This window comes from Suricata suricatta, chromosome 7 (genome assembly GCF_006229205.1).
Source record: "Suricata suricatta isolate VVHF042 chromosome 7, meerkat_22Aug2017_6uvM2_HiC, whole genome shotgun sequence".
In the NCBI taxonomy this organism is placed as follows: Eukaryota; Metazoa; Chordata; class Mammalia; order Carnivora; family Herpestidae; genus Suricata; species Suricata suricatta.
In genome coordinates, this window is record NC_043706.1 from 131,493,829 (window position 1) to 131,517,494 (window position 23,666).

The 23,666-nt window shown below is 39.5% G+C and overlaps 1 protein-coding gene across 1 annotated transcript in view; it reads right to left on the reverse strand.

Moving 5' to 3' along the window:
• The window catches only part of SYNE1 (spectrin repeat containing nuclear envelope protein 1), a 455,818-nt gene that overhangs the window by 283,447 nt on the left and 148,705 nt on the right, over positions 1-23,666 (reverse strand). Inside the window, exons 18-31 of the mRNA XM_029943998.1 lie at positions 22,875-23,039; positions 22,290-22,442; positions 20,527-20,670; positions 17,157-17,330; positions 14,570-14,728; positions 14,106-14,270; positions 12,363-12,497; positions 9,859-10,017; positions 9,448-9,656; positions 8,764-8,872; positions 6,996-7,160; positions 3,868-4,035; positions 1,972-2,142; positions 1,069-1,209 (exon numbers count right to left, since the gene is read on the reverse strand). Coding sequence (XP_029799858.1) covers positions 1,069-1,209; positions 1,972-2,142; positions 3,868-4,035; positions 6,996-7,160; positions 8,764-8,872; positions 9,448-9,656; positions 9,859-10,017; positions 12,363-12,497; positions 14,106-14,270; positions 14,570-14,728; positions 17,157-17,330; positions 20,527-20,670; positions 22,290-22,442; positions 22,875-23,039 — 2,217 coding nt within the window. The remainder of the gene's footprint in view (positions 1-1,068; positions 1,210-1,971; positions 2,143-3,867; positions 4,036-6,995; positions 7,161-8,763; positions 8,873-9,447; positions 9,657-9,858; positions 10,018-12,362; positions 12,498-14,105; positions 14,271-14,569; positions 14,729-17,156; positions 17,331-20,526; positions 20,671-22,289; positions 22,443-22,874; positions 23,040-23,666) is intronic.

Below are 23,666 nucleotides of genomic sequence, written 5' to 3' on the forward strand. Positions count from 1 at the left end.
TGCTATTAACTGATGAACATAATAAGTCTTCTTTCTTACCCATTGGCTAACACATTTCTATACTAACTCAGTCATTCTATATACCCAAAACATATACAAAAGGAATTGAAAGAGCCTGTCCAACTCTCTAAATGCTTCATACAATTTATTGGTCTACTCTGAGCACCTAAGGTATTTGGACTTAATAGGCATGAGCTCATGAAGCACAACCAATATTCTCTGTTAGATGTTGCACTGGAACCTCAACCTCAATTTGTCCAAAATTCTGTCAGTCATCTTCCTCAACCAGCGGCTACTCCTTCAAGTTCCTGTCTCACTCCCATTGCATCTGTTAGGCTCAGAACCTTGGGGATCATCTTCTTTTCCTTTATTCTCTGTCTCTTGCATCTGTTCCCATTGCCATCTCCATGACCCTAGTTCATGTGCATGTTAATACACACATGCAATAACTTTCTAATGGGATCTCATGACACCAGTCTTTCACCCTTTCAATTTTCTTAAAAATGCTTAAAAATGCATCTCCCTAAAGTACAGCTCTGATCACGTGGCTCTCTTTCTTAAAAACCTTTCAGGGCTCCATGTTGCCAAGCAAGTGATGCTTTAGTCCTTCATGTGTCTTTGTGATGTGGCCAACTTTCCTTTTCAATTGTACTTCCACAGTTCTGCTTTAAAACTGAATCTCCATACACTATTATATTTCATGCCATTTCCCATTATAGGAATGCTTATCTGTAGTCCCTGGCTTGGCTTTTCTATATCTTACCTGCCCTTCAAATTTCAGTTAAAAATGTCATTGCCTTCAGAGAGACTTTTTTCTAAATATATTCATCTGTGAGGGAATGAACCATTTCCCACTTCAGTGAAAACTTTCTCTTAGCTCTTGATGTTTAAATCTTATTTATGTTTTCATTCCCCAGAGCAACTTGACCAGTGTGTCGAAGAGTGGATGGTCAACAATAAGTACTGATTAAATGGATAATTATAATAATTCATAGTAATAAGGCATAGAAACACAGCTTTTCTTCTGAATAATGAGTACCATGGGATTGTATGCTCATACTGATATACCTTTGTCTGTTCCAATTCTGAAGATAAACTTTCCAAACTGCTAAAACTCAAGAAGCGCTCATGGCTGGAACCTGTTTGAAAAAGGTATCGGACTACTGTCTCTTTGTTTGTTTCAAATCGCTCCCACTTTCTTAATGTGACCTAAATTTGAAAAAAAAAAATAAACATAGCATGTTATGGATTATCAAAGCATGTCACAAAATACTGTTCCCATTTCCATTCAGTTGTTAGACTGTCAACTTCCAGTTAACTCTCTTTTCATATTTCATGCAGTTATGCTGACCAAAGATGATCTTAATGTCTCCTATAAGAATTTCACTGAGTTTCAATTCCCTACAAAAAGAGGATGTGTAGACTAGCACTCTGAGTTTCCTATCAGCTGTAAAGCCCTAGGATTCTAAGGATATTGCTCAACCTGTAGATAAGAGATAAAGAAAAAGAGAACCTCCCAGTCTCTTTCAAAAAAAGGGGGGGAGGGAGAAAGAGAAGGGAGTGGGTAGTGAGTGAATAGGTTGCAAGAATTCAAAAACTTTTTAAAAAAGTGTCAAGATCACAATAAAGCATAAACATATGGCTGCTGAACTGAATGGAAAAGTGAATCAATCCCGTGTTAATTCCTGGATTCCGACACCTGTGGGTTGAAATTCTGGCTTTATTACTGATCACTGCTCTGTGACTTTGTGTAAGTCCTCACACCCTTTCTTTTGGAGCTTCCACAGGGCAAAATGTGCTAATTTTAGTACCTATCTCTGAAGGTTGATGTGATGATTAGAAGAGACAACACGTCAAAAATTTAACACGAAGCTGCAGCCTCAGAGGCAAGAACACACCTGGGCTGCCACAACAATGAGACGTCACTTGTGACCCGGAAGTTAACGCAGTCCTCGACTTCCGGTCTCCTACCTGGATGCGGCGTTCCTGCTTCTCTCTGCTGCGCTCCATGCCATCCAGCGTGCTCTCCAACTTCCGCAGCTCCTCCCGGACCTGGCCTGGCAGCCCACCTTCTCCCTGCTGAGCCTGCGCTATCTGGTGCTGCACGTCTCTCTTCTTTGCAGAAATTCTCTTTGTCTTTTGCTGGAAGCATGGGTTCAACAGATGGGGATAAATGTTACTACTCTCTGAGCGGCTAAGCAGGGATCTTGACTCCTGCACTCTAGCAGAGGTACAGAGAGCTACAGGACACCAACCGGCAGTGCGGGGCCAAACTGTATTTTAAAAGTTAACTTGAACAGGTGAAATGGCAATGGGGCTCTACGTTGGTCAAAATGGACATGATTTATAAATATTTTGTGATTTTAATGGTAAACAATATAATTAATTTGGTCTTGGGTGTTTTAAGTGTACACGAATTTAGACATGTCGCATTTTGTGTAGAAAGGGAGCCCCTTCTCCAGCAGGGATTTGGCGAAACTATTCATTTGACATGATTCTCCTTAAAGAATTATTTTTTGCCCAAAATCACAAAGTCTCAACTCTGATTTTTAAAAAATCATTTATGCTGTAAAAGTGCTGATATTAGGAGATTTACTTCCTGGGTATATTCAGAATGATAAACCTGCCAAGATATTTGGGGAAAGCTATGTTTTAAAATAAACTTTTTATTGAAGCATAATGTACAAATAGTGGTATACAAATCTCAAGTCTGTAGGTTATGAATTTTCACAAAGTAAACAGAGGCCTGTAACCAAGCACATGGCCCAAGAAATGTGAAGAGTTTTAAAATATGAATATAAATATATGTAATCTCATATTTCTTGGACTTAAATTGAAGCTCAAACACAACTTTTACAATGATTGAGAACAGTGTACTACCAAGCATTATTTTTTTGTGTGCTCATGTTTTTTTTTATAATTATTAAATAAACTATATAGCCCAAAGGCTGCTGGGGTGCCTGGGTGACTTGGTCGATTGGACGTCCAGCTCAGGTCATAATCTCACAGCTGTTGGGTTTGAGCCCTGCAGTGGGCTCTGTGCTGACAGCTCAGAGTCTGGAGCCTGTTTCAGATTCTGTCTCTCTCTCTCTCTGACCCTTTGCAGCTCATACTCTGTCTCTATGTCTCTCTCTCTCAAAAATAAATAAACATGAAAAAAATTAAATATATATATACTCAATGCATATACTCTTAATACAACTTCCATGTTTATATATTATTATATATAAAATTAGCTAGCATTTTGCTATACATTAAGTTAGCTAGATAGAATTTTGTCATTAAAATATTTGATTTGAATCATTCTTCTACTTACACTGAGTTTGGCAAGTAAGCTGGTTAAAATTGTTTATTATCAATACATGTACCAGAATGGTTCTACTTTCAGTTCTAATCCTTCCTAAGAGCACTCTATTCTGAAAAGTCTGGTACTTCATGTGCGTTACAATTTTCCAAAATGGGATGTATTCAAAGTTGTAAATTGAAGAGTGGGATTTTAACATAATGACAAAGAATAGTGATCTCAAATACGAAGCACTTATGCTTTCCTTCTCTGTTACAAAAAGGGCGATTGAGCAAGTTTTACAAAGGTTTACGTAACTAAATCAACTTTCTCTCGATAGTATTCCTGGAAACTTTGATATCATTAAATCACTCCGGCTGAGAATTCATCTTGCAGACTCTTCTGAAATGGCTACTACTGAACAGGGAACAGAGGGGCTGAGTTTTTTTTAACCATTCAACTGGATCCTTCCTGTGCTCCCCTTCTCATTGCCCTCCTCTGGGGCACGTACAGTTCTCTTGATTCCCTGGCTCTGTCCGTGATAAAGAACTTCACATAAGTGCCGTGGATAAAGGGCGTCCTACCTGGTGATGAAGAAGTAATTGCTGTGCTTCAAACAGATTTTCAGTGTCCAAGATCTTCTCAGCTTCCTCCTGGACGTCTTTAGAGTCAGAAATCAAGTCTCCAAGGGAGCTTTTGACAATTTCTTTGTACTGGACACAGTCCCCAAAGTTGCTCAACATTTTTTCAACCTAGATTTTCAAGAAAAATTGTAACTCATATGATGCTCATGTCATCTTAAATATTTTAAGGATACATGTAAAGGCTATCTCAATAACTTAAACTATGTACACAGACCTCTAACTTTTATTCTCTCCTATATTTTTGAGGTTCACTTAGTTATTATTAAACTGCCACTTATGTGAATCGCAAATCTCATTTGATGTGGGCTCTGTGCTCACTCAACCTGCCAATCGAGACAGGATTATGAAAGGGGGATATTGTATATGTTATCTCCTGGATCCTTTGAATTACAATCCCATGATGGAAATCTAATTATGAATTGTGAAAGTGCATTATCATAAAGTTGAGTCCACCCTATTTAAAGTAAGTATGGAGAAAGTTTGTGGGAAGGGAAAAATGAAAAGAATAAAGAGTATTTGTTGAAAATGCACTTCTGGTATTTTTACATAACCATAACATAATTTCTAATTTGGGGGCTATGTAGTGAATTTTTCTTCCTGAATTTTCAGCTCTCTCTTTGGTCTAACTTCTGCTTCTTCTAGTTCAGTGTTACCAGCATCTTTACTTTTCCAAGCCTATCATTCTCCATCTCCACTAAGATTTTCACATTATATATCATTTGTGTTCTACAGAAGTTTTGTTTCCCTTTCTCTAATTTATTGTTTTCTTTGACCTTCTTCTGCTCTGAGTTTGGCCCAGATAACTTCAGTGTGCTATTCTCCAAACAAAGAGCAATGGGATCCCATGGAAACCACAAACTTCAGATCTCAGTAAATCAGAGCTCTCATTGAAAGAAGTGACTCATCGTTACATATTGTCAATGTACCCACAGCCTTTTTTTCCTTACATTGGACACTTACAAACACTTTGTGTTCAACAATAATTTAAATACTAAATGGACTGATAATCAAAGGTGGCACTGAATGTGTCAAATCTATTTTTAATATAAAGCTTTACATGAACAAAATGAATGTTTTTTATTCCTCTTTCTTCACTTTTACTAGTGATTAAGCAACATATAATGGTACAAATATAAACAATGCAGGTTTAAGGTAGTTGAGCATGCAAAGAATTAATGAGTGTATTTGTTAGAGCTAGATGTTTGCTCCAAGTCCCACTGCCAATGTCATGAGTATACTTAGGAGATACAGTAAATAAATGACTTTGGTAAAGTGTTAGGGAGACTGATCATTTCTAATTTTAAAGGCTGCCAAAGTGCTGTGTGTGTGTGTGTGTGTGTGTGTAACAAATATAAATTCCTCTATCAATGTGACTAAAACTATTTGTTAGGTCTTGGATCAAAGATCACCAGCACATATATTTCCTTTTTTTTATTTTTAAAAATATTTTTAAAACTTTGTTTTTGGGAGAGAGAGAGACAGGATGAGCAGGGTAGGGCCGGAGAAAGAGGGAGACACAGAATCTGAAGACAGGATCCAGGCTCTGAGCTAGCTGTCAGCACAGAGCCTGATGTGGGGCTCAAACTCCCAAACCATGAGATCATGACCTGAGCTGAAGCCGGATGCTTAACTGACTGAGCCATCCAGGTACCCCAATATATTTACTTTTTAAAACTGTGATCCTTACTTTTACCCTTACCTTCTATCTTCTTTATCAAAGAAAAAGTAGAGAAGAATGATGTCAGAATTTTACTTAAAGTATGGTAGTGGCACTAACTAGACTATAGTCATGAAAGATAGATATCAAAGGATTGAAATATCTCATGTTCCAAAATTTGATTAACGCTAACTCTATTTTCAATTAAAAATTCTTAAGACAACTGACACATAATATCAAATTTACATGTAAGACTAAAATCATATGCAGTTCAGAGTATTTTTGGCTTATGAAAATTCACTGCTAGAGTCTCAAGAAGACCTATACCCATTGAAAATATAAAAGGTTAGTTGATCAAACTGTTAGATTAGGGAGATCTACAGAGAATTCTAAATCTTCAGGATCAGGGAACTTTAAGTCATCCAGATGGTCATTTTCCATGCAAGTTTATAAATGACTGCAAGAAATAATAGTAACAATCTATTCAGCTTTCCATTCTTACATATCTTCCCATGCACAGACTCATCAGACTTGCATGGCAATCTGGTCAGTGAAAATGTTCTCTCTGAGGGTAGAAGGGACCCTACTAGAAATGAAGAAGAGAGGTTTGTGTATTTTAATCCATAGAGGAACATAAACACTGAAACATACTATTAAGAAGTTTAAAATGAGTAGGTCTTGGGCCGCCTGAGCATCTGACTTTGGCTCAGGTCATGATCGTGTGGTCTGTGAGTTTGAGCCCCGCATCAGGCTCTGCGCTGACTGCTCAGAGTTTGGAGCCTGCTTCAAATTCTGTGTCTCCCTTCTCTGCCCCTTCCCCACTCATACTCCCTCTCTCTCTCTCTCAAAAATAAAGAAACATTAAAAAAAGTTATTTAAAATTAGTAGGTCTTATATAAAATAGATTTTACTGGTCTAAAATGGAATATTTTATCATTACCAACTATTAGTGACTGAACATTTACTATCAGGCACTTAGTATAGGCAATAGTAGGTTTCTCTAGCCCTGTTTTATAAGAAAGAAAATCAAGGCCCAGAAATGTTAAACGACAAGGTCAAGATTACACAGGAAGGGCGCTATCAGAGTTAAATTCTAAGCTTGGGTTTTTAACTCCCCAGCCTGTGTTCCTACGCTCCATAATACAGCTTCAACTGACCATGAAACAATGCTTTCAGTAAGAGTAAAAAGTGTGGATCTGACAGGTTATTACTCTGAACTAACATATCCAATAATGGCACAGATCATGATTCAAACATCTTCCCCACCAATCTTCATATAAATAAGTATCTTAACTACTGTGTTTCGACTATACTTTATATCATTACTTCTTAAATCACAACCCAAAGTAAAAGAGCCTTTCAGATTTCTCACCCAGAACAGTCTATTTAGAGTATGAGTCAAATGGTATACCTCTGACAACAAAGCTACGAGAGCCTTGAAAGAACTAGATAATTTTGCCAACTCATCTCCTTGCTTCTGGGCTTCATCCTCAGAAGAAACTTCAATTAAAATTTTAAGCCTGGATTTCAGCCAGCCGAGAGTCTCGCCCTTTGTGGTAACACCGTTTCTGATCTCCTGGAATGAAAGAACAGTTTGATGAACAAAACACATGGTCAGTCAAGAAAGGACTCAGCCTAAGAAAGCTCATGTAGTAGAGGAAGAAGAGCCAGGCATTTGCTCATCAACAGACTGCCTGATTATTTCACTTTTGGTCCACATCTTTAACGGAAGTCATAAGCGCTAGGATAAAATACTTCCCCAATGCCAATACCTGATATGTAAAATCAAAACTCTCTATAACAAAAAGCTAACTAGTTACTTCTTAACTAGATACTTATAGATATTCCCTTGATCACAAAAACAAATACTTCTAAAAGTACTGTAGAAAAATATGTGATACCAAAATTGGAAACTATATATTATTTTCTGTTAGCTGGGAGGAATATGGTATTTTTTAGAAAAAAAAAAAAGGTTGAGAGAGTCCTTTTTTTAATGAGCTTATTTCTTTTTGTTTGAAGAGTGTAGTTGTTGCATATTATTATGGAAGCCCTAAAAATTGATTATAACTTAACTGACTTACATTTTATGCCTCATTTTTGTGAGTTTTTTGAGGTCAGTTGCCCAGATAGTAGGATGTGCAAAGAGGAGCACAGCTCTAATCCAGGAAGGGAGGGCTCACTGGCCAGGACAAGGCCAGAAAGATTCTGGGGCCTCGGCCCCTGTAAGGCCTGGGAACCATGGGAAGGATGGTCTGGGTGGCCTCTCCCTCCTCTGCACATTCTGGGAGCGTGGGGAAACCCCAGGTGCTACTACCCAGGATCTTCCAGGACAAAGTCACCCAAGCAGAAAATGGCTGGTTCCAGAAGCAAGTGATCTCTTGATTCTAAGACGTGAATTCATGGGAGGTTCTATAATAACAACCAATAACAAATATAGATATCCTCCTATAGGTGGAACATGACATTATTGAGCATCTCTAGCATTTATAGGGATTATAAACTTACTAGAAAATCATGGACCTCAGAGGATAGGAAAAGAAAGGAAACACATTCCCATTGACAGCTACTGTGTGTGACTTGCAAGACCTCAAAATGCTGAAAGATGAGGATTTTCACAATGGCATGTGCCTATAAAACCTAAAAGTAGAGTCACGCTAAGAAGGAAGGGGCTGTTGTGTGTCATTCACAGAATGTGAACTGGGTTCAGGGTTGAGGCTCTGGTCCCTGGCTGGGTTTATTATCACCTCCCAGAGCTGATCCCATCCAGACTGAATGTGACATGGGAAATGATGCTTTGAGATCTTGCCTAATTCCCTCATTCTGTGAGCTGCCTTTTGAATGGCTGAAAATGTATAAAAACCTATAGTGTTCTTGTTTTTCTGTGACAGTTCTTAAATCTCTGCTGTGTTATGTGCCCACGCATGCAATTTTCCTCTCAAGATTTTCCATTAGCTAAAGATATATTAGAGGTACCCCAGAGTATGACTAAATCTCAAAGCTAACAATAATTCAATAGGGAAAATCCTCTATACTTCTCCACAGTAACATGAGGACACTTATTTTAAGACAATTTTTGAGAACTTAATTTTGTACAGAAAGGAAAAAAGATATCATTTGTCTACCATTAATTTTCTTATTAATGAAATTTTTCCAGGAATAAAATATGGCCCAAGACTAACCTCTACGGCATGTTTAACCTCTCCATGGTTGGCAGTATCAATGGGCTCATTCTTAAACCCTTTCAATTGTGTCTCTTTTGTAGATATCCAAGATGAGAACTCAGAAATTCTGAAATGACACAAGTATCTTCTTATCAAAGGGAGAGAATACTCCAGTGGTTAAAATACATTTTTTATTTTGACTCTATTTATGGAAGTTTAACAACCGACTGATTAGCAAGTCAAGTAACAAATTTTCTAGGAGCTGTTCCTTTACCATGAGGCTCAGGGAAGGGGAGCCTCTGGGCACTTTTCACACGGAAGAAAGAGAAGGCAGAGCACCTGGAGTCAGGAAACACCAGAGATCTGGCCTCATCCATCCCCACCAGACTGAGACAGACACCCAGAGGCCGAGGGCCCTATCTAGGAATATGAGGGAACTGGGGGACAACGAACCGCCAAATTTGCTTCAAAAAGATAACATCTGGGTCACTAGGAAATAAAGTGCTTCATCCTGTTTCTGACGGAAGCCCATGCTTTTTATTAAACAAAGCGTTTTTATATAAGAGCATGGGCAAGGTTGCACAACTTGATTTTCTTTATCGCTTAGGACAAAACATACATCGTGACTTGTTCTGCAATGATCTTGGAATTAACAGTGTTAGGACAGACCATATCCATCTCCGGAAACAGTTTCACAACTACCTGCTAGTGTAGTCCTTCCACTTGTCTGGGTCTTCCACGAGCTTCTTGTACGTGGCGTCAATGGCAGCTCTGAGCTCTTTGAGAGTCACGTGACAGGTTTCCGGTGTGTTCCTTACTGGGTCCCGCACTGGGAGTTTCAGACACAGCTCTTCGATAAGCTGTAATCTTTTCTCACAAAGATGATGAGGACCTTTGTCACTGAAGAAAATCTAATGAGCAACAAATGTTTATATAATCCCTGTGAGGATGCACAGAGTGCTTTCATATTTTCATAGAAGATTCCCATTTGGTCTACTTGTATAAAGTCATTAAGCTATTTAGTGTTTTCAGACCCAACCCAAAGTACCGGTTGTCTCCTTCAGGTGACAACGTGACTTCGCATGCCCGCATGGGGGAGTGTGTGAGACGTACCCTGTGCTCTTTAATAATCTTTTCACTGCCTTCCTGGGGCACCAGCTTGGTCTCTCGATCCAGCTCAGTTCTGCATTCTTCTACGGAAGCTAGGAATCTGTTCTTCTCCACATCAATCTTCAGATGAAGCAAATGATATGGGGCCTCTCCTTGAAGGTCCTACATCCCACAGGAAGATTCAAAAAATATGATACCACTTCTGATTATACCCATTTTCAACTGGAGTGGAAAAATCATAAATATTCCCCTGGTGGCCAATGTGATTTAATCACCATCATCTGCACCTGTCTGCTGTGCTTTTTACTCTTCCAAGTATTGGGACTGCAACAAATCCTTCCAGCCTCCGGAGTCCCATTTTTCACAAGGATTATTCTACTTAATTTTTACAACAGCCTCACACAATATTAATATTTCTAGTTTATAGGTCAGACCACTGAGGTTCAAGGGTGATTAGAAAAGCTAGATTTGATTCTTAAATTTAAATCATACACTGCTCCCATATACCCTCTCCCAAGCATATGTCCCTTTTAATTTTGTCAATGACCCTGTGCATAGGAAAACCATATACTACACTCAAGACACAAGAGGGAAAGATAATAACAGTAAAAATGCCAGGATGAAATAGGCCACGCCTTTGACCACCTGCTGTGCCTTTTAGAGCATTTCTTGAGTAAACAAGATAGCCAGCGTGCAAGCAGCATGCAATGTGTTATGTTCTTTTTTGATATAAGAATAAGCTATATAATTACCTTCAGGTCTACAACTATTAGTTTTAGCCAACTTGTGTCCTATGGTATTTATAAATTTTTTAAATGTTTATTTCATTTTGAGACAGACAGAGTGCAAGCAGAGGAGAGCAGAGAGAGAGGGAGACACAGATTCCAAAGCAGGTTCCAAGCTCTGAACTGACAGCACAGAGCCCGACGCGAAGTTTGAACTCACGAACCATGAGATTATGACCTGAAGCGAAGTCGGACCAGTAACCGACTAAGCCACCCAGGCGCCCTTATCCTATGGTATTTAAAAGGTTACTCTTAAAATAAAATACTAAGATAACTGATGAGAATGATGACCTGGCACTATGGAAAGACTAGAACACATTATATCCAAAAGAGCTTAATGTGAGTGTGTGTGTGTGTGTGTGTGTGTGTGTGTGTGTGTATGGAAAATAAATACAGCTTTCAATTAGAATCTCTATTCTAACATTTATTATATTTTAAGTTTTTAAGACATCTTAGAAAGCTTGGGTTCAAGAATCTTTTTTTTAATTTTCAAATTTAGCAAGTAAAAAATTATGTCCTTCACTGAGTCTTTCCTATGCATAGAGCTGATGTTGCCACCTATGTTACTGAGATGAAAAAAAATTCCAGAGAATGACAAAACCTCACAGAAAGTGTTTTAGTTGCCTATCTTCCAGACCCCATGACTTCTTCATTTTTTACAATTTTTTAATTAAAAAATTTTTTTTTAATTTTTTTAATAATAGTTTATTGTCAGGTTGGTTTCCATATAACACCCAGTGCTTCTCCCCACAAGTGCCCCCTCCATGTCGTGACTTCTTCATGAAGTGAATACACATGAAGTCCGCCCCTCCCTGTGGCCTCATGATAGCACTTGTCAACCTGTTACTAGAGTTGGCTTTCTCCAGCCCGAGGAAGACAGCCTTCAGTGGGTCTCTGTTGTCCTGCACCTGCTCCCCAGGCATGCAGCCTCTGAAATCAACTTCCATGTGACGAGCCCACTGTGGGGCACTCAAGTTAGACATGCCCAGTGGGTCGCTACATCCCCAACTTGTTGCTTTCTCTCTTGCTGTCTCTTCCAGTTGTGATCCCCCCTCCTGTTCAGCCTCAGATCTCTGGTTCTTTAAAATCTTAGCTCAAAACTAGTCATCTGATTCCCTCCTTTCCACTCCCCAAGTGGGCCCACTTCTCTCTACAAAAGCTTCTATATGTATTACTTTTATTTCTGGGGACTCATTATATATTATACTTTCATTATCTGCAACTAATTATCTTCCTTACTGGACTCTCAGCTCTTTGGGGAAATGGATTGTGCTTTGTTCATCACAGAATCCTTAACCAATAAATGTTTATATTTATATTTTTTACATCATAACAATCTAAACCAGATGGCAAAATCCTTGAAAAGAGCAAAATGCTTTTATCGTCTCTCCAGCATAAAATTACTTAAATGAGATTACTAGATAATGCTGAATAAGTAAATGCCCTTGTCATTCCTACCCTCAAAAATACTCAGGGGAAGCAAAAGAGTGCTCTTAAGTCATATGATAAGATTGCTGCTACTAAAAAGTGAGAAAAACAAAATTCTATCATATTTTATCATGTTTTATTCAAGTTCTGGTTTTTTCAGTGGGAGAAGTAGCCATGGCGACTTTCCATGACTTTCTATACTTCTCTTACAATCAAACTTGAATCCCCTCATGCTCACTCCCATCATGCATGACACATACTTAACGTCCATGCGTCCGTTTTGTGCTGACTCACCTTCCACTGTTTATGGAGCTTTCTAACGGCTTCCTGCAGGCCCTGTTGCTCCTGCTCAGGGAGAATGTCCGTGAGCTCATCGCAAGCTTTCAGGAAAGCGTTGAGCACCCTCTGATCCAGCTGACTGAAAAACTCCTGGCGTGGGGGGGGGGGTGGTGAAAGGGGTCAGGCAGAATAAGAGGCAGCACATACACGATACAGTCAGGCACTCACACCTCTAAACAAGCTCTTAGGCAGCTGCTGCCCTCTCTAAACCTTCCTGGCAACTATGATTTTTTTTTGAAGAGTGAACTATAATTATCTATAGTTCTGAGTCAGAAGCCACCATGTCTGAAACTCAACCAGTACTTTTCATTTTTTAGAAAAAAAAATCCTTGCAGTTCTTGAGTTTGGTAGAATATTCTGGAAGGCCAAGGGGCCTAAAACCTTGACTCCCTAGTAATCGAGTTTGCATTCCTCTTTGGTAAAATCAGAAGAACAGAATAGAAACTAGCGTTTAGCCTCGCGATTCCTCAAAAATCACTGCAACGTGTTCCAGGCCCTGCTCGTTCATTATGAGCCGTTTCCACAACCAGACAAGTACCCACATGCACGCTATGGACAGCATTGTGCCCACCGCCGTCTGCCAAATCTGTATGTTGATGTGATGGTGTGATGGTGGTTGGAGATGAGCCCTGTGGGGTGATTAGAGGAGGACAAGAGGGTGGGTCCCTCAGAATGGAATTAGTGTCCTTGTTAGAAGAGACATCAAAGGTCTTGCTCCCTATTTATCTCTGTCTTATGGGAACACAGAGAGAAGTGACATCTACAGGCCAGGAAGAGAGTCCTCACCAAGCCTGCCCACGATAGTACTCTGTCCTCAGACTTCCGGTCTCCTGAACTGTGAGAAAATGCCTGTTGCCTAAGCACCCAGTGTATTACACGTTTATGGCAGACCACGCACATGAATATATCACATGTGCACGTAGATGCATGCCCAAGTCTCACATGGACTCAGGAGTATGTACACAGAGATATTTTGAAACAACATCGGATCAAACCAGAAAGTGCCACTGACTGCACCAAGCGTCGAAACTGAGGGAGACGTTGAGTGGTCATGGACATTACAGCCAGCTGCGTCACAAATATATTGCAGTCAGCATCTGAGAGTGTGGTTTATACAAATATCCACTGGAATTTCAGGAAAAAATAACTCAAAATACATGTTCTCAGAGGGGCCATGGTCTCCATTTGGCATTTAGAAGATTAGTAACATTTTCAATACTGAGATGATTTAAATGAGCGTAATTAACAGGAAGGTGGCTTCACAACAGGACAGCTGTGGGTCGGCCACCAAACTTCAAGGGATGTGATGTTCATGCTACAATATGGCGGATTCATGCAATGAGCACAGAGACTCAGCCATCTACCTAAAATTATCTCATAAAAAGAGTTATGTTGGTTAAGTAAAAATTTCTCAGGTAAATAATGAATTGTAATTTGGGGAGCCTGAATTATATGTCCTTTAACTCTCTACTACCTCATGGATTTAGGAAGGGCCAATTTTAATGCTGCTCATCAGTTGCCCTTGAAGTTCTTTTTGCTGCTGCCCATTTTTTAGATCGTAGAACGTAATCTGTTTCTTCTTCCCTAACTCATGTCTCCATCCCTGCTCTCCTCAAACACTCAGGATTAGGTCAGATGCATTTTGTTTTTCACCGGTCTGTGTCCCCAGGTCAAGTGTCCCACAAAGAATAAACTCACTGTATGTTTCCTCAGGAGGTCTTCCGGGTTCCCCTTTTCCTCCAGGCCCTCCTGAGCGATCCGTAGCACCTTCTCCAACTCTGCTCGAGACTCCTCAAATTTCTTCATCAAGCGACTATTGGTTTCCATGTGTTTCTTCCAATCTCCAATTTTCTTCATCATATTCTTGATTTAAAAAACAATCATAATGTGATGCTGCTTTCTGATTATCGAAAGCATCATTTTGTTAAAGAGTATTGCTTCTTTAAAAAAAACACTTGGAAGGAATATATTTCATTAGGATGAGAATAATCAACTCCTTTTTAACACTGATGAATATTAAGAAAACAAGTAAAATGATTGGTTCCAAACCTCAGGAGGCAAGGCATTTAGCAAGAGAGAAAGCACAAAACGGGGCAATTACATATCCTCATGCCTTGTAGTTTTTCCCCGCCTCCTGGCTCCAGAGCAGGAAGAGAGCTCACCTGGAAGGCGCCATGGGCATCCGCCGTCTGCCTGTGCAGCTTCGTCTGATCAAAATGCTTTAACACACTGCTCAAGGTCACGAACTTTTGAACACTTTGACTGCCTTTCTCAATTTGCGTCATGGTTTTCTTACAGCTTTCCTGACAAGCTGACAGTTCCTACAGGGAAAAGAAACCCACAACAGTAGTATTTAAAGGAGTGAGACAGAGAAGGAAAGAGAGGCACCATTACCAAACAATAAGAACAACATGATATAGCTTTTAGGCTTTCAGTCAGCTAGAAGTAAAATCAAAAGTACAGAGAAGTGTTTCTTTTCAGAAGAGCTCAATTTGAAGCAATCACTGAAGTCAGCGCTTTTTATATAAGGCATTTAAATGTCACATTGAGTTTTTTGAGATTTTGTTTTTTATATTTCATGCCCGTGTTATTAACATTAAGAAAATGAAAGGGCATGGAAATTGTTATTTCTCTAGTGCCTGCATTCATCCAACCAACTCATAGACCTTTTGATTTACTGAGAGAACAATCCTAAAATGAATATACATAGTAGATTTTAATCTGACTAAATAAATTTAACACCCATGCACATTATACTTTACGGAAAGAGCTGCAGCAAATTGTATATCATTTGTGTATCCCAAAAGGCACATTTGAATTCCTACGGGTCACGAGCTGCCAGCCAACCTTTCATTAACAAAAATAATGGACCCCAGACCCTAACCACAAAAGGCAACAGCCCAGTGGGTATGGGAGGACTAGTAGGTGTCACACAGTCACAGGATGAGAAGCCATGGTGACCCAGGCCCTTCGACTTCTGCTTCTGTAACCTGGCATCACAGGGGTTTCTGCAGTTGATAGATGCATGGAAAAGGCCAACAGTCACTTTTTGACTTGAAGCCACACTATTTGCATTCCGACATCCTCAACTGCTTTGGAAAAGTATTTCTTTTTTTAATTGTTTTTTGATGTTTATTTATTTCTGAGATAGAGAGAGAGAGCACAAGCCAGGGAGGGGCAGAGAGAGAGGGAGACACAGAATCCAAAGCAGGCTCCAGGCTGTCAGCACAGAGCCTGATGCGGGGCTCAAACCCACAAACCGCAAGATCATGACCTGAGCCGAAGTCAGACACTCAACCGACTGAGTCACCCAGGCACCCCTTGAAAAGTAATTCAAACTGTTCATTTGGAAACTGGTTTGGGGAATCTAGATTCAAACATTAAGACCAAGGTTTTTGTTTTGTTTTGGCAAAATGGAACGACATATTTCTTCCTTTTGAAGACTTAGGAGGTCAGAGAGTACTATAAGATAGAAAGATATTATTAAATATTATTAGTATTATTATCACTAAAATATCAAATGCTATTTTAATTGCAAAAGCATTCTTTGATGGCAATGTATAGCAATTTGAGAATGTGAGAAATGGCAGTCTGACTCAAAGTGAGAGACAATCTTTATCCATTAGGATGAGATCCCACTAGAACAAGGTTTGTTGGTATAATCATCATGGCTTCACTAACAGTAACAACGAAAACCACAAAAATAATAACAACAACTAGTTATGGAGTACACATTAGGTGCCACTGTGTTTACATTTACATTATAGAATATCTAATGTAATCCTCACAGTAAGCTCTCAACCTCGGTAATATCACCTGAATTTTAAGGTGAGGAAACCAAAGGTAATCAAGCCTTTGTAATTTGTTACGTCAGACCTATGATCTGAATGTCTGTATGACTCACTTCAGATACTCTCTGCTCGTTCTACTAAGTGATGCTGCCTTCCTTCCAGGAATCTTTTTCAAAAATGCAGTGGCAAACCTTTTGTCCGTTAAGTTTCACCCTCCTCTGCTGGCTGAGGTCGTTTATAATAAATCACCTACACAAGTCAATTAACTGCAAGAGAGGGAAGCTGTTCCACAGAGAGATCTGCTTACTAAAACTGCAACAAAAAAATAATTATCACTCCCAACATAGTCCCGGAATTTTATGATTGTATAAATAGACTTAATCTTAGAGGCAAAGAAAAGATCTCTTAAGACGCAGATTATGGGGGCCCCTGGGTGGCTCAGTTGGTTGAGCATCCACCTTCGGCTCAGGTCATGATCTTACAGTTAGTGAGTTCGAGCCCCACGTTGGGCTCTGGGCTGACAGCTCAGCGTCTGGAACCAGCTTCCAATTCTGTGTCTCCCTGTCTCTCTGCCTCTTCCCTGCTCATACTGTCTCTCTCTCTCTCAAAAACAAATAAAACGTTAAAAAAATTTTTTTAGAGACACATATTATAGACATTGCATGGAGACAGAATGCCACCATTTACTTTATATATATCTAAATATAAAAATTTTTTAATTTAGTTATAAAAGTTTTACCTCTATGTAAATTTGCAGAGATCGACAAACTCTCTTTTATCTTTAGTGGACAGGGTTTTCATCCTTGGACAAGGCGTGTATTTGTGTTTTTGAGTTGCCAGTGCTACGCCAGAAAAATGTCTTCTGTCTTAACTAAATTCCTGCGTCTAGGAGCATGGCCTCAGTCCCACAACACCTGTGTTAAAATAAGTATGTCTCCTCAGGGGGTCTTGTCCTTACCTGATGCTTCTGCTTGAAAAGAGGACTCGACTGTGCCTCGCGCTCAAGCACGGCCATAATTTCATGGATTTTCGCAAGTGAGTCATAAAAGAACGTCGTCTGCTTTTCCAGTTCTTCCAACGGGATCAACAGCTGCCGAGACTCATAAAGCAGTGGAGAGTAACATTCCTTGACCTTTAAAAATACGAAGACAAAGATCCCGTGAAAGGCCACTAAGCCCCACAAGCTCAGGGTTCACAAGCTATGCTTCTCAGGACATTTTCTTCAGTGAAACTGTCATCGGGTGCTTAACGATCTCCAAAGACTTTTCCTTAAATGATACTTCCTTGGGTTTGTTACATTTTGATATAAAAAACAATACTACTCTATCACTGAGACAAATAAATGCTACAGAGTTTTCCCAGGAAGATTCATCTGAATTGTCCACCCAGACAACGTTTCCCAGCTAACCGATGCCGTCAGCGAGCAGAAGGCGTCGAATTCCACCTCGGGCACCACGCAGCTCATTATTTCGGCCTCCACACCTGACCTGAGATGGTTATGGATTCCATGATCTAGACTAGCTTTCCAACTTTATTTTCAAGGTCTCTACAGCTTGAACCCTAAGCTCTGGACAAACCTGTAACTTTGCGGACTCCTTCTTCCCAGATAGGCCTGGTGCTTCCCTAGCTCCCCCAGATCCGTGCTCCACTACGCTGTGCCCATCATCTTACTCATCCCGAGTGCCTAAGTCTTATACCAACTTATTCACAAAGTTCCCATGCCAGGGAATGTCTCCCTAGTCTGAACTGGCCCAGCCTCACCTGCCACTTTTTTTTAAAAAAATGCTGTTACTTTATACACTTGTATTACTTTGTTTTTTTAAGAGAGGACATAAGCAGGGAAGAGAGAATCCCAAGCAGGCTCCGCGGCATCAGCCCACACGGGGCTCCATCCCACAAACCTGGGATCATGACCTGAGCCAAAAATCAAGAGTCAGACTCTCAACCAACCGAGGCACCCAGGTGCCCCTACACTTGTATTGTATTACCTTTATCTTCATGATGAGGCCGTACGTTCCTGGAGATCAAGAGATCCATAAAGTTTCTGTCTTATCATCTTTATGTTGAAATCCAGGATCAGATAATTCTCTAAGAACTTCTTGTTCCCACTCATTATACTTTGACTAGCTCCCAAAATATTATTCATACTTTTGGGAACCAGTGAAAGGAAATGGATTACTTGTTAGTAGACTGTTTTCTCTCTTTCTTAAATTATAGATATTCTCATGCTCTTGGATACATTGCCTATAGGATAAACTCACGAAAAGAAAGCTACTGATCTCCTGCAACAAGTCTCCTTTAAAATTATTCTGAACAAAGGAGAATCTGCTAACACGTATAAAATCAGTGTGCTTTCTGGGCGCCTGGGTGGCTCCATTGGTTAAGCATCTGACTCTTGATTTTGGCTCAGGTCATGATCTCACGGTCTGTGTCTTTACACTGACAGCACAGAACCTATTTGGGATTCTCTCACTCCCCGTCTCATGCTCTCTTAGTTTCTCTCTCTCCCTCAGAATAATTAAACATCAAAATAAATTAAAAAATTAGTGTGCTTTAGAAATCTTTCCCAGATATGTTTGAAAACTTACCAAGATGCTATAACTGAAGCAGTAACTTAAAAAAGCAGAATGACTTAGATGTGTTTAAAGGTGGAATCTGCTTTTTCAGAGGTCACCTTAAATCATTAAACTTGGCCTCGGCTATAACTGAAGCAGTAACTTAAAAAAGCAGAATGACTTAGATGTGTTTAAAGGTGGAATCTGCTTTTTCAGAGGTCACCTTAAATCATTAAACTTGGCCTCGGCTAAGATGTGCAAGCCCAAGGTACAGCTCTGAAAGCTGTTTGAAGGTTATCAAATCAATAATGTTGACTTTGAGGGGCACCTCGGTGGCTCAGTCAGTTGAGCATCCGACTTCGGCTCAGGTCATGATCTCACAGTTTGTGGGTTCAAACGCCGCATCGACTCTGTTATGATAACTCAGAGCCTGGAGCCTGTTTTGGATTCTGTGTCTCCCTCTCTCTTTGCCCCTCCTCTGCTCATAGTCTCTCTCTCTCTCTCTCTGTGTCTCGTAAAAAATAAATGTTAAAAATTTAAAAACAAAATAATGTTGACTTTGAATTGTACCCAATCTTTATGAATAACCTTTAATTCAAATGTTAAAATAAAAAGATTTACAAATTAACATTCTTATACATATCAGTTTGGCAAATGAACTTTTCTCTTTCTTCCAAGACCATGATTCTTCCTATATCCACTCATCTCATTTATTCCTCTTTTCATTAATTGCCCACTGCTGACCTCATGTGGGTTATTCTCTTTCTGCTTGTTCCCTCCTAAATAACAGGTTTTTCCACTTTCTTTTCCTCTGTTTCTCAATTCTTCATTACAAAAATTTCCTCTTCATTTATACTACCTCCTTCTTTCTATTAAAAATTAATTACTGAGTTGCAGTAATTAATACCATCTGCAGAAAACTCAACTTCAGATAGATTAAAAAAAAACCCAATGGAACTTCCAAACCTCTTAACGAAAATCCCCCAATAGAACAGAAAAGTCTCATGGCTGGGGTTAGGTGTTCACTGAGTATACAGGAGGTACAAATGTATATATCTTAAGTCTAAGGTGAGCTCCATGAGCTGAAGAGAGCAAAATTTCCACTGTTCAGGGCTTTTCAAACAGAAAACAGCATAAATAGGGGCCCCTGGGTGTCTCAGTCGGTTAAGTGTCTGACTTAGGCTCAGGTCATGATCTCATAGTTTGTGAAATCCAGCTCCACATTGGGATCGGTGCTGACAGCTCAGAGCCTGGAGCTTTGCTCCTCCCCTGCTCTCTCGCTGTCTCTCAAAATAAAATAATAAAGACATTAAAAAATTTTTTTAAAAAGAAGAAAATAGCATAAATAATCTTAGAACAACCAAGTAAACTTCAATAAAAGGTCATTTGGGAACTCTCACTGAAATATGTGATCTCTTCCTCTTCCTTCCCCTTCCTTTTCTCCCCACCTTTGTTTGATTACATTTAACTTATTTCTCCAGAAGAGGCCTGACTTTATATTAAAATAAACCTCTAGTATTTCCAAGTTAACAGAGGATCACTTGACATCAGTTCCATAGCTTCATTTTTTAAACTCATGACCAAGTTACTAAGTGGCAAAGTTACTAAATCAAGAATCCACCCCTCCCCACCCCCCCACCCCCCGCAAAAAAAGGACCATCTCTTAACAAGTAAAGACTTTGCCCATGAGTGTGCCTCCTGGAGGAAGTATAAAGCAGGCTGAAGGCAGTGCTGGTCCCTGGCAAGGTGTCATGCATTAACATATTTTCCCACCTTGGTTAGCTGTTCTTTGAGCCCAGACATGGTTGCAAACATTTCATTAGCTTCTTCCTGGGAGCTCTCCTTGGTGATGAGATGCAGGGTCTTTGTAATCATCTTGTATTGAGCATCCATGACAGGGACCCTCTGCTCAATATCCTGCATGAACCATTGAAACAGCTAAATCACCACAACATACATTTCCTTTTATTTATTTATTTATTTTTAAATAGTTTATTGTCAAATTGGTTTCCATACAACACCCAGTGCTCTTCCCCCCAAGTGCCCTCCTCCATCCCCACCACCTCTTTTCCTTCACCCCCTCCCCCTTCAACTCTCTTGAGTTTTGCTTCCCCCTCTCTCCCCAACTCTCTCCCTCTTCCCCTCCCCATGGTCCTCCATTAGGTTTTTCCTGTTTTCCTGTTAGACCTATGAGTGCAAACATACGGTATCTGTCCTTCTCTGCCTGACTTATTTCGCTTAGCATGACACCCTCGAGGTCCATCCACTTTGCTACAAATGGCCAGATTTCATTCTTTCTCATTGCCATGTACATTTCCTTTTAATTTCAGAATGCCACAGAAGGCGGGACAAAAATCAATATGTACCCATGTGAAATCCTATACTTATAAGAAACTTTTGGAGTTTCTAGTGATTGCTTTCCTTCATTGCTAATATATTACATATCGGTAGGATCATATGAAAAACAGATAAAAGCTTTCCTTTAAGTAACCATAAATCCTTAAGTAAATATTAACTTTATATTTTCACAACATATCTGTTAATGTAGTATGTAAACATCATAAATCAAGTAAATGTGTGTTAATTTGGGGCAATTCCTCTGACCTTAACAATTATACAACTTACTTTGTCTTAAAAAAAAAAGCAACATATGGTCATTGCAGAAAATTTATGAATTAGAGATAATACAAAAAAGAAAATTTAAGTTATTTACAGTCTTTTCACACAATGCTATCCAGAGCCAACATCCATCACTATATCAGGAACTATTTCATAAAATAGTTCACTATATCATGAAATATTTTTATATTTACAAAAAAAGGATACTATTTTTTGCTTCTCTCAATAGTATATTAGGAAAGCTTTCCACGTCATTACATATTCCTCTACTACTTCATATTTGACAGCTGCAAGGTCTTCAAAATATGCAAATAGCACAATTCATTTAGTAAATTCTTTAGAGTAGAGGGATTTATGTAGAGGTGCCTGATGTAGGCGTTTCCTGTTTTCTCCTAGTCCTTTGTAATTTGGTTGTAAAAAAATATATCTGAATTAAAAAAACTATTTTTAAGTTACTCTATGGTCAAAACATATCTTTAAAGAATTCAAACAGAGGGGTGCCTGGGTGGCTCATTCAGTTGAGCTTCCGACTTCGGCTCAGGTCATGATCTCACAGTTGGTGAGTTTGAGCCCCACACTGGGTTCACTGTTGTCAGAGCAGAGCCCACTTTGGATCTTCTGTCCCTCTCTCTCCCAGCCCCTCCCCTGCCCCTCCCCCACTCATGTTGGCTTGCTCTCTCTCACTCTCGCTCTCTCTCTCTCTCTCTTTCTCAAATAAATAAACCTTTACAAAATAAGGCACTAAAAATATAGGTTTTTTTATTTAAATGCAATCTTTAATTTGGGGGTACAAATCAGGTTATGCACACATTGTCAAAATGGTGCCAGGAAAACCCTATAACAATGTGAATAACCCGAATGATCTTTCATTTCGCAACAGAACAGGTTCCACTTTGTTGTCTAGGACCCCTCCTCACCTCCAAGTCTTGAATTAACGACTTGACATTAATAAAAGAGACTTCTAATGGTTCAGAAAGTTTCTTATGAGCTTCGGTGGCAAAATCTGACAGGACAGTAATACAGTCTGCGTACTCCTTCTTCATTCTATCCATCTCGTCTGCCCGGGCATACTGTCAGGAAAAGGGAGGAGCACAACACAGAAAATCATCAAGCCCAACCTCTGGGAGCCTGTAACCCTCACATCTATATACTTTCTAGAATTGTTATACAGTAAGAAAGACTAATTCCTGATTCTTATTTTAGAGACACTTGAAGGAAGTCCAATGACTGTGAAAGAAAAAAACTAGCATAGAAGTGAAGAATTATGATTTCAAACATGAGGCCCCATATGTCAATACAATCCTTAACCAAACTATACATTTCTGAGATGTATAAGTGGGAAAGAATAAAGAACCAAACATAAACATAACAGTTCCAAACGCATCTGCATTCTGCCAAAATAAGCCCATGCTACAACAATAAACCAGTCTCTCAGCAGACTGCTGATCACTGTGTTTATAGCACATGCATGTTCTTAGCGTATATTGATTTGAAAGACATACTTGTTTGACTTCCATAAACAGCTCCCTCCATCGCCCATTGAGCAACAGCAGTTGCTGTTTAAGATCTCGGGAAACCGTCTCATCGCATGTCTCAATGAGAAAATTGCCAGCATCATTCATAGCGGCGTGCTGCTGTATCCAGTGAGGCAAGTTTCGGAAAAAATCCTAAACAATAAACAGTGCACACTACTGTAAACCACTGACCAAAACTGAATAAATGTTATGAAAGTAACCAGAATATGCAAAATATCTTTGTTTCTAAATTTGTACTAATTTCAGGGCACCTGGGTGGCTCAGTCGATTGAGCGTCCGACTTCGGCTCAGGTCATGATCTCACAGTTCCTGGGTTCAAGCCCTGCATCAGGCTCTGTGCTGACAGCTCAGAGCCTGGAGCCTGTTTCTGATTCTGTGTGTCCCTCTGTCTCTCTGCCCTTCCCCTGCTCATGATCTGTCTCTCTCTCTTTCTCTTTCTCTCAAAAATAAACAAATGTTAAAAATTTTTTTTAGTTTGTACTAATTTTAAGGTAAATCTTAGTTCTTTTTCCAAATGCAATTTTCAATAAAGAGGTTCAAAAATAGGAACTAGAAATGCTGAGTGTCTTTCTATAAGAACAGCCTGGCCATATATTTTGCTGAAAACAAAAAAAAAACCCCACACATAATATAATGACCATTTTTCTATCATTTCTATTTTACAGTTAAAAACATGAATTGCTGTAAGTGTAAAGGACTTGTCCAGTCGTCAGGCTGGTAAATGCCAGTGCCAGAGTCATATAAAAGGTATGACATTTT